The 12,222-nt window shown below is 36.8% G+C and overlaps 1 protein-coding gene across 1 annotated transcript in view; it reads right to left on the reverse strand.

Annotated features, from left to right (window-relative positions):
• The window catches only part of LOC150083109 (uncharacterized), a 773,496-nt gene that overhangs the window by 362,841 nt on the left and 398,433 nt on the right, over nucleotides 1-12,222 (reverse strand). The window contains exon 9 of the mRNA XM_090378391.1: nucleotides 1,994-2,105. Within this exon, the coding sequence (XP_090234517.1) occupies nucleotides 1,994-2,105 (112 nt within the window). The remainder of the gene's footprint in view (nucleotides 1-1,993; nucleotides 2,106-12,222) is intronic.

Here is a 12,222-nt window from a genome sequence, read left to right on the forward strand (position 1 = left end):
CTTCTACATACTCATCCACCTCACACACATACTCGCCTGCAGTTATCAGCCGGTACACACATTCATTCATCTCATATACTATTCTTTCATTCCAAATTCTTGTTGTTCCACAAGCAACCCAGTCAATCACATATATATAACACATTCATTCATTCATTCATCTCTCACACTGAATATGAACAGTTTCTCATCATACTCAGCCATTGTCAATCTGTCTTTGGGCGGCACACAATGTTCACACTAAACAGGGCCCCAACGTCAAGCAAAGTTACAAATTCAGCAAAGTCATGTCTGGAAGTTATTCAGAACGGATCAGCCTAATGTAATGGAAAGACCGTACAATATTTAGCAGATGGCCATAATGCTAATAATATTTAATGGGCTTTGGGCACCCAATTCGTAGGGTACAAACATGTCAGCAAGAAGGCATTTAATGAGCTTACTCTGTGGCTGAAGTCTCCAAGCAGGACTCTTAAGCCAAATGACTCCCCGGGTGATGAGTCAGAGATTAGGCCAAAGAGGAGTTGACTCTGTATTCATCCAAAATAAAACTGATTCTTCGGGATGAACACAGACAGATGGGAAATGCTTAGACTAAATGCTATACCCATGGTTTGAACTTGAAGCCTATGTTTGAAGGCAGTTCATTTTCAGAACTGTGATCCTTGCTGCAAAGATTGGTTTAAAAGAAGTTCTTGTTAGATGCAGATGCCCAAATTTCAGCTGCACATAGAAGTAATGGACAGGTAACTATAACTCCTTGATATACACTAGTTAGCATTTTTTGATGCTGTCATCTATATACTGCAGATGCTTTCTTAGAACTCTAGTAAAATAGCGAGGTTTGGGTCCTCCCAGTTTATGGATGAGGAGTAGCACATTGCTGTGTGTGGTTACCCCATTTCTACCTCTATATGTTTGCCTTTTTTGTAAATTCATTTTCTTTCCCCCTTCCTAAATGGATTTAATCATAAAAAGGCTGATTTTATTCAGTAGTGGGCACATGTAAGCAGGGTCTTTATTCAAAAAGATACCATTATTACCACTTTGGTGAACACCAATACAGCATTCAACCAATGTTTGTTCCTCGAATGAACTAGCACATACCGAAACCACCTTCTAACTGACAAGTGATAGAGTACAAACAGCTGAACCAAAAAAAAACATGCATTTTTCATGGTAGCAAAACTAACAAAACTCCTTTACTTTCAGATTGCATGCACAAATTCAAATGTTTTCACATGCCCTCCATCTTTATTATTATTAGCTATATGTTGCAAGGAAGCCTGAGGCTTATGCTGCACCAGCCAAAAAAATTTCTCGAGTTACCATTCAGAGAGAGAGAGAGACAAAAGTAGAAGGAAATCACCAAGAAAGAGAAGAATGATGATATCCAGCTCAGGACCCTGGGTGTGTCAAGCACATACTCACCAGATGTGAGCCCCTGGGGATTACTTGTCTTGTAATTCAAGAGCTTCCACTGTATTTCATTTCAGCATCATTTGAATTAACTGCTGAACCTGCCCTCCAGTGACCACCACTGGGTTTCTTGCATTATAGCCATAGTAACTTATGCACCATTAAACTCCCATAACATAACAACTGGGTTTCTTACATTCATGAAACAGCAACATTGAAGTGTACAATATATCTTGTTTGAATGGTTAGTTAATTTATTCTGCAATAGAAAATTGGAGCATTCAGATACATCATAAAGAAATTAGCACTAGATGAAACCATATGAATCACTTATAAAAGCCTACTAAGTATATTCGTGTTACATTTATAGCTAATAAAAGCAATTAGACATACCAGCCTCTGTTACAGCACCTGGTGGCAATGATACATATATTATTATACTATTATTCACACTTTTACTGAAAAAAATTCAAAGGTATTTTTAGAGGGAACTATTCATAGTTTTTTTTTTTTTTTTTTTTTAATTTTAGTGTATTAATAAAGCAAAATATTTTACACTAACAAAAATATGTACCTCGGGCACAAGGTAAGCAGCAATTTCCATTCTTTCTCCTGCCGTTAAACTACCAAATGACTGCTTTATCACATCAAGTAGTTTATGCAGTTGATTCATAAATATGGGTAACCTGTGGGGGAATATAAATAAATACATAAATAAATAAATATATAATGTAATACATGATGGGGTAAGTATATATAGCTAGGTAATTATATCTCTAGATATATTCATAATGGTTATAAGCTTAAAATGTTTAATCAATGATCTTAGTCCATAAATTATGTGCAATAATGTTTAACTACTTACCATTCATAGCAAAATATCATATTACTCAAATATATATATATATATATATATATATATTACACTGTTCAATCAAAGCATCATGACCCCCCCCCCCAACACCATGCTTTTGCACATCAACTCTTTCTTCTTGGCTGGTGACACACATGTTGCAGTTAAGAACCAGTAAATGTGATACTGCAAGTTCACAGAATGCAGTCCATTCAAAGTACTTGATCAACATGTAAGGGTCATGTTCTGACACACTTTCAAAAAAAGAGATGATTGTCAGGTACAAGTTGAAGAGTGGCAATATTAGAAAAACTACAACTCTTGTGGATTGTTTGCAGAGAGCTGTAGTTAAAATAAATCAAGAGAGGTCGGAGAATGGACAGAGCAGCAGTTGCTGGGCCAAGGGCAGACACCACACCTCATCAATGGGCAGGGTGAACATAGGCTGTCCAGCCTGGTGCAAGTCAATAGATAGAAAATGGTGGAATGGCTTACTATTGAATAACAATGGGACAATCAGCAGAGTTTCCAAAACCATAATCCAACAAACCCTTCCCACATGGGACTCTGGAGTACGCTCCTGACAAGCTACCCATGATTACGCCGCCCAGAGCTAATAATCCAAATTTGAATCTCAATGGCACAATTAGACCACTGACAACCGTAAAAAAAGCTGCTTTTTTCTGATGAATAATATTTCTTGTTATGCCATGTGAATGGTAGATAGATGCAATGGCAACAAACTGTACAGAGGAATCACTCGTATTTCCAGTAGAAATAGGCAGGTGGTGTTTTGGTATGAGGATGAGTTCCCGGGAAATCTCTGAGTCCTCACCTCTGAATGCTAAAAACCACTATAAATTGTGCCTTATCAGATACACCCACTGCATGGTGACTCTCTACCCAGAGAGGACAGATGTATTCCAACAGTATAACATCCCATGGCTTGTTGTCAGAATTGTTTGAGTGGTTCACCAAACACAAAAACGAGTTCCAGTGCTATCTTCGCACAAATTTCATAAAACATTTCAGAGATTACATGGATTAACAAATCTGGCATTTGGATCCTCCACCATGGAGACTATAGCATATCTACAGGATACAATCCTAGCAATATCGTACAACATATCCTGTAATGTTCAGAAGCCTTAGAATTAGAAGTCCATATCCTTTTCTCCTTCTCAATGTTTTAGAACTCTTCCTCTTGCTATTTTGTGAATTATTTACTGCCTTTCCTACTCTGGGTTGTATTTTACTCTGGGCTGTATTTTCCACAAATTTCTTTACACACCAGCAACATATAAATTTTTTTTAATACATTTCTGCAGCTTGAGATGGCTATTGTCTTCGTCTTTTAGCTACAGATATCTCCTTTGTATTTGTTCATTTCACATTGGAAGCTGTGAGTTCTTTTACTTCTCTTTCTTTCTTGCTTGTTCTTTATTTTTCTTGCTGTTCATCAGTTGGTACAACCATCAATTGCATGCCTGTTGTTTGTATTCTCGGTAGGCATGAGAATACAACCAGCTTTCTCCTTCCTATATTTTGGACTTAACCACATTTCATAAACATTTAATTCAACATTCACTAATTTCTTAATTCTTTATCATATCATTTCCTGGCAGCACCTATTATTTGCAAACTACATAATGTTATTTACCTTAATAATCACTGCACTTGTAATAGTAAATATGTTGGACAAACTAGTCAAACAATAAAGATATGATTTACACAGGTCAGATATCAATACTAACCATAAAAATTTTTAAAAAAATACAAATAAAATAATACTGAACAGGAAAGAGGATACTGATGCTTTCCAATACATAATTTTACCAATATATATATTTCAGAACATGCACAAATTTCCAATATTCATTTGAGGATAAGTCAGCATAAAGAGTCAAAATTTAAAAAACATTATACTCATATGGACTTTACAAGAAATTTAACCCAAAGTTTATTACTAATTATATATCAGATAATTGAATATATGACAAATTCTGTATGGTTAAATTCCTTATCAAACCAAAAATTAACATATCAAACAATCCAAGGAGAAAATTAAAAGCAAAAACATAAATAAATCTAACTTAGATAATTTTGTTTTCATACTTGAATGGAAGAACACTGATTTGCAATCTGTATATAATGTACTTTTCAGTGTTATGCACAGTATACTTAAAGCTTTATACTGGTTCAGTTATACATTTGACTTTTAAGTTAGTCTAGACACCTTTTTCACTTATATTATTTCAAATTTAAGCTAAAATCTCAATATACGAACCTTCAACATATACAATCTATTATATTCCTGAAATTTCAATAATAAATATGGACTATATAAATATAAACAAAATTAATAATTTGCACAGTAATCTGCCAATCACTGGGCATAACAAGGAAGTTAAAAATAGATATAAATATTCTAAACCCTCTGCAATTATAAAACTATAGCAGCTAATTTATGTGCTAACACCTTTGAATTTTTTCCAACAAGTATTTTTTTTGTGATTTTCTGACTAATTTGGTTATTTATTCTTTACTCAGCATTGAAATTGCATAGAAAACCACAGCTGGCTTCTGCCAACATTGCATAGATAGAGCATTCAAATTCTGCCTCCACTGTTTTTATATCGACATAGCAGATACTGGAAGTTTCTACTTAACTTGTAGCAGTGTAATCAGTATCATCAAAGGATCACAAACTATAAATTATAGCACTACTTATTTGTTTTAATACTTTAACTGTCAAGTAGGCTGTAACAATCAATAATAATATTCGTAGAGCCTTTAGAATCGGTGACTTGGTGTAGATAAATAGCAAATAGTAGTGTGAGATTCAAATTTATTATCTATTATAACTACTTAGATTTTACGAACATAACATTTTAACGTAATACATATAACCACTTAGATTTTATAAATGTAACATTATAACTTAAAACAAATAACACAAAATTCATATAACATTAGCTCAGTAGGAGAAAAAAACTTGACACTAAAATATATATACAGGAACTCGCTGACTTACATAATACTCGACTTACGGAAATTCAAATTTACCTAATTTTTGCCAGCTAGTGCAAACTGAAAAAAATATGGAAACATAATTTGCATCTGTAGGGATAGATGGAGGTATGGTGAAAATACTGTAATGTGAACCTAATATAATATACACTTTTTTTTTTTTTTTTTTTTTTGTAATTCGTTACAAGTCCTTGGAAGTTGAAATTTTCAATATAGAACTAAGCTATTTATCTCTCTAAAAGGTCCTATTTCGAATGAAAATTGCACTACCCTTTAATCACTATCATATATTCCCATTATAAGAATCAATAGGGCCGAATTCATTGTCGACCAATTCGGCTCTGGAAAGATTGTGCAAGGCTCAAAAGGTAAATTTTTTTCAGCCTGGTCTGTACTTGTTAACAGGAGAGACTGCTTCTACAGGGATGGGATACACTTAAATAGAAAGGGTGCAAAAATATTTGCTGATGCTATCAAGGCAGTGTTAGGTGAGACAGAAAACTGCTAGCTTGGGAAGGGAGATATAAGGCCTAATAGATTCACAGTAGCCCCTAGGAAGAGGTGAAAGTTATTATTGCACTGCTTCTATTGGAATGAACAGCAGCCTCAAAAACAAGATACAGGGTATTTCAGAGACTGCTGGGAATCATTGTGGTACAAGTAAACACATGGGTTGTGTTAGGGTAGCTAAGAATAGGAACAGGTGCATGTATACTTGCATATACACCAACGCAAGGAGTTTGGTAAATAAATTTGATGAATTTCAGGTGTTGCTCAAAACATCAAAGGCAGATATTGCTGGGATATCAGAGACTTGGTGTCACACAGGTATAAGGAATGCAGAACTGGAATTTGGGGAGTACAATGTGTACAGGAAAGATAGACAGGAGAAGTTATGCTATTAGCTAAGAAACACAAAAAATACAAGGAAGTCCGGTCAGTCAACATCGCTGGACACTGCAGTGTCGAGTCAGTTTGGTGTGACATAAACATTGAGAGATCAAAATTGGGAGTAGGAGTGTGTTATAGGCCTAATGACTCTGATGAGTATAATAAGAAACTCTACAAGGAAATCGAGTGGGCCAGTATATAAGAGAGTAACATAAGGGGGATTTTAATTTCCCGGATATTGACTGGAATTTGTGAGTTGGTCACTCGCACACTAGCAAGGCTTTTGAAGATTTATTGGATGATTGTTTTCCACATCAGCATGTTCAGGAAGCAATAAAAGGGAGTAATACTCTTGATCTGATTATCAGTAGTGATTCTTCATGTGCAAATTCTTCATTAAGAAAACACTAGGTGGCAGTGATCACAGTGTGCTGAAGTTGTATTTATTCAAAGAGGTAAATACCATCAGGAGTAAAGGGAAGGATTTTTGCTTTTGTAAAGGTGACTACGATGGTCTAGAGAGTATTTAAATTCTATTCGGTGGGACAAACTGATGATGTTACCAACAGCAAATTCAAAATGGAAGGCATTGAAAGAATTTATCTTGGAAGCTACTAGGCTTTAGATACCAACTAAGAAATATTGTTCAAGTTTAGGCCTAAATGGATGTCAGATGAACTAACAAGACATGTGGCAGAGAAGAAAAATTCACTGGATACATATAAATTAATGAGTGACATGGAGGCCTATGATAGATATAAGCTTCTCTGTAACTAAGTCACAAAGAGGATTATGCAGGCAAAGGCATATTATGAAAATTTCTTTGGCAAACGATGAAAAGAAAACAGCAAAGAGTTCTTTACCCATGTAAACTCTAGAAGGAAAGGGATGAATCAGATTGGTCCACTGAATATTGATGGTTCAACTGTTGATGATCCTACTCAGTTGGCTTACAAACTAAATGAATATTTTGCATCTAAATTCACACACAAAGAGTTATTCAGGGAAGAGAATGCCAGAAGTGAATTAAACTCTGTCAGTGAGCTAGATGATTTTGTAATAACTGAGAGGAAAGTGAAGGAGAAATTGTTGAAGATAAACATAAAAAAGGCACCCAGGGTAGATGGGATCTATCCAGTTATATTAAAGGAGGCAGCAAAGGAAGTAAGCAAACCTTTAGCCATAATTACGAGAGCTTCCTTTCAGGGGAGGTACCCATAAACTGCAGATGTGCAAATATCACCTCAATTCACAAAGGAGGATCAAAGAACAACACAACTAATTATAGCCCTGTTAGTTTAACTTCTGTTCTAGGGAAATTAATGGAGGCACTGGTTAAAGAAGCAATGCAAGTTCAACTAGACAAGATTTCAGTTATAGCTCGGACACAGCATGGTTTTGTTAAGGAAAAGTGTTGCCAGTTAAATTGGACTGGATGCTATAAATAATTTTGATATCATATATTTGGATCTTATAAAAGCCTTTGATACTGTTGCACATGGAAGACTGCTGCACAAATTGGAGCAGTGCAGCATTGGAGGCAAATTGCTGCTATGGATAAAGGGATTGTTGAGCAGGAGAAGACAGAGTGGTAATCAATGGACACTGCTCATCGTGGACTAATGTTATTAGTGGAGTACCTCTGGGTTCAGTGTTGGATCCATTGTTTTCTGTATTTATAAATGATGTTGATGTCCAAGTTTGCAGACGATACAAATGTTGGCAGGGTTGCTAATGACAGTACACTGCTGCAACAGGATCTAGAAAGGTTAAACAGATGGGCTGAGAGGTGGCAAATGAAGTTTAATATTGACAAATGTAAAGTACTAAATATGGGAAGCAGTAATCCAAGAGTAACGTATCAACTATGTGATACTGAAGTGGTAGAGAATGAAAAGGACCTGGTGTGATTGTGCAGACCGTCTGCAAGAATAGCTCATGGTGTCTTGTCAATGATATACAGGAATTTTTCTAGTAGGCATAAGGTGATCATCCCTTTGTATAAGGCAATGGTCAGGCCACACCCTGAGTACTTTATGCAGGTCTGGAGGTCTTATTTTAAGGATTTAGAGCTGTGGGAACGAGTACAGAAAAGGGCAACAAGATTAGTGAATGGAACGAAAGGTTGCTCTTACGAAGAAAGGCTTAAGTTTTGCAGATTACAGCGTCTGGAGACTAGGCACCTGCGGGGGTGATCTGTTTGAGGTATATAAAGTTTTGAATCGTTTGAGCATGCTCAATGCCTCTTACTCAGAATAATCACCTGGGAGGACATAAATTTAAATTGAGGAAAGACAGTTATAGGATAGATGTGCGGAAGTTTGCATTTAGCCAGCGTGTAGTTGGTTGGTGGAAGAGACTTCCACCCTTTGTTGTGGAAGTTGATAGCCTAAATAAATTTAAGGCTGAGCTGGACAGGTATTTGGAACAAATGGAGCAGGTAAATGGGAGCAGTTTTTTTTTGCCTGATGCTGCATAAGATTGCTTTCTTGCATCATATGCCGCTGCTAATGCTAATATTGAGCACCTTTGTGATATTTTTCTAAAGCATGTTTCTGGAGATCATGATCAAAAAAAAAAAAAAAAAAAAAAAATTGCACTTTGCAGTTTTTTTGGGCTTTTCTGTTAATGCATATAATTATTATAAATGGGTAGTAAAATCAATCTTATTGCATTTGCGATAATCCCAATAACTGCAATTGTCTGGGTTTTTACGTATTATGTTGAAATGTGTTCCCCTAAGACTCCATGACCATGGCAGGTCATGGAGTCTTGTCAATTATATATAGGAATTTTTCTAGCAGGGACAGGGAGGTGATAATTCCATTATACCATGCAATGGTCAGGCCACACCTAGAGTACTGTATACATTTCTGGAGGCCTCATTTTAGGAAGGATGTAGATTTGCTAGAACGAGTACAAAGAAGGGCAAGAAGATTGGTGAGGGGGAACAAAGGGGTGCTCTTACCAAGAAAGGCTTAAGTTCTGCAAATTGCAGTACCTGGAGAGTAGGCACCTGCGAGGTGATCTGACTGAGGTGCATAAGGCCTTGAATGGGTTCAGGCCGAATGCTGATGAGATTCTTCGTCTTGCTCAGACAAACAACCTAAGGGGGCACAGTTTCAAACTGAGGAAGAATAGTTGTGCGGAAATTTGCCTTTAGCCAGCGGCTAGTTCATTGGTGGAATAGGCTTCTATCTTTTGTTGTGGAAGTTGATAGTCTAAATAAATTTAAGGCTGAACTGGAATGAATGGAGGGATGAAATGGGAGGGGAGGGTTTTTTTGGTTGATGCTGCATAAGCTTGCTTTCTTGCATCGTATGCCTCTACTAATGCTAATATTTGCTCAAGTATTGTCTGCAGTAGAAGGTGAGAAAAATTTTACAATAATAGACTTTTGGAAATCTTACAATATTTGCCACACATTTTAAACATTAATAAGGCCTGTGTGGAAATTACTAAAACTTGTTTAAATTGTGCATGGAAGAAAATATGCCCACGGCACGTAACCGGCTTCGACCAGTTTGAAAAAGACGAATCATATGAAAAGGTTACATATAAGATTGTAAAGGTTGCAGAGCTACTACAGTTGGAGGATATTGCCAAAGACTTGGAAGAATAGGAATTATCTAACGAAGAACTTAATAACTTGCAGGCAGCGATGATGAAAGAAGAAAATGCTGAAGAAGCTGAAGATGAACCAAATGAGGAGCCAAGATGCATCATCATCAGAGATGGCAATGGCATTTCGTGAAATTGCAGTGGCAATCGCAAGGATTAAGAAGATGGATACTGACAGCAAATAATTCTTAAAAGTTAAAAGAGGGGTGAATGATATGATTGCTTGCTACAAAGAAATCTAAGTTGAAAAGAAAAAAGAAAAGGCATGTAACAGACTGAAATATCATAGTATATTACCTCTATGTCCTGTGGTGGTCAGTCTGAAAATATTCAATTTCCCGCCAAAGTTTTTATGTGTGTGGTACTGTTTATTGCACAATCATATCAGGTTTTGACCGTGGCATGATAGTTAACCTTGCCGTAGGCAACGTCACATTCTTTGATTTCCTGAGCATGGGCTGGTGTTGATCATAATTTACAGCTTGTATTATTGTGGGAAGTAGATACAGTATGATATCTACCCATGCTAAAAATGTTAGAAATAAATGGTAATAACTGACATGGTGTTTATTAAAATAAAAATAAAATGAGAAATTTTAAATTAAAAGTGTTATCCGTAGAGTGTGGGCTGGTAATGCTTTTCTAAGGCATGACAGCCCTGTATGTGTCCTTGGGAATAACTATTTACAAATATATACAGCCTCTTTCATTGTGACTATTAACTCTGTTTCCATACTTGTAAATAAATCTCGATTTATTGGAAATGCATTAAGCCTGTATGGTGATGTAGACTTGTGTATTTACATTCCTGGTGTTAATAACTCTGCTTGTGGGGAATTATGATATTGGACATTCAGGTACCGTGCAGATAGGTGTCAAGCCACACACCTATGAATAATTAACTTGGGATTTAAAAGAGGGCCAAATTATAGCTCTAATTAGAATTATTCATGTTCTGTGGAAAAAATTTTTTCTATGATACTATCAGGACTAATGTGAGTTGCTGTATGAGTTTTTGCTTGTGTGGCTGCATTTATATGGTGTCTGATGTAATTGTCAGGTATTTTGTTTTTGATAAGGGTATTTTTCAGTTTTATTAAAGCTGTGTAATGCTTTCTGGGCTATTACATATGTGTATAATTCTGTTTGTTTGGTTTCTGATAACGTTTCCACATATATTTTTGGCCAATTTAGTTTCCCAGTTAGTTAGTTTAATTTCTGGGAAGCCAAACAGGTCTCTTTTATCAGAGTGTTTGGTGTATACAAAATTGTTTGTTATTGTGATTTGACTATCTAGGGAGGTGGCTTGTAGGTTTCTTTGTGTGTTGGTTCTTTTTATAGTCAAATCTTCAGGATAGCTTTTTTTTAGCTATGTTGTCGAAATCTGTATGGTTGATGACTAGTACATCATCTATGTACCTGTAGTATGTGATGTCTTCTTTATATTTTGTTGGTTATTTGCCCATGCCACAAGTCTTGCCACTGTGAATATATCTTGTTACGGATTATTTGCCAGTAGTCTGTATAGGGGACTGAGAGGGTGGCTGATTTGGCTACATTCTCAGCCAAATCTTTTCCTTTAAATTCAGGGCGAAGGTTATGCTTAAAGATTTTCCCATTGTGGCTCAAAAATGGATGTCCACGTGGGGTGGTTTTGCAGGGTGTTCAGCTTAAAAGTATACCGTACAGAACTGTTTTCTGTCGAAGCGACAAGGACAGTTCATTTGCTTCGACATACAGACTTTGCACCAGAGATGTTCTAAATGCACCAGTAGCAATGTGGATAGCCTGATGGGTGGCTGGGATCAAGCCACCAAAGGACGCTATTCCTAGAGGATGCATACACTTGACAACCATAATCTAATTTTGACCGCACAAGTGCACGATACAAATGGAGTAATGTGCACCGGTCTGCTGTTATTTTTTGTTATTTTAGTTTTTAGGAGCATTAGCAACTAAGGCCATATTGCTCCGAGATATGCGGTGGTCATTCCCTGACCTTTCCGCATCCTCCGTATTTGGTGGTGACGGGCTCGAACCCCGGTCTAATCAAGAAGCATGTGCTATGCACTGCTGCTCCTTCCCACCTGGCTACGGAGGCGCCGCGCACTGGTCTGCACCCCAACAGATAGAAGAGAGAATGGAGTAGGTTCAGCCCTCTCATGCATCTGGTGCGAAGCTGACAGATATGATGGAGATATGTCAGCTTTTTATCAGATACGAGTCCCATGAATTTAGTTTCCGCTACGACCGGAATGGTGCTTTGTCCAAGTCTTACTTCAGGTTCGGGGCGAAGATTACACTTGCGGAAAAAAACGGACGCAGACAGTCTTCCCCGATGAGAACCTGAAACAATTGGCCATTGCCCAGAAGTTAAGACGATCAACGGCTTGTTGTAATTGTCTCTC

The sequence above is a fragment of the Mastigoproctus giganteus genome, chromosome 7 (assembly GCF_048544385.1).
Source record: "Mastigoproctus giganteus isolate SK-2022 chromosome 7, ASM4854438v1, whole genome shotgun sequence".
NCBI lineage: Eukaryota > Metazoa > Arthropoda > Arachnida > Uropygi > Thelyphonidae > Mastigoproctus > Mastigoproctus giganteus.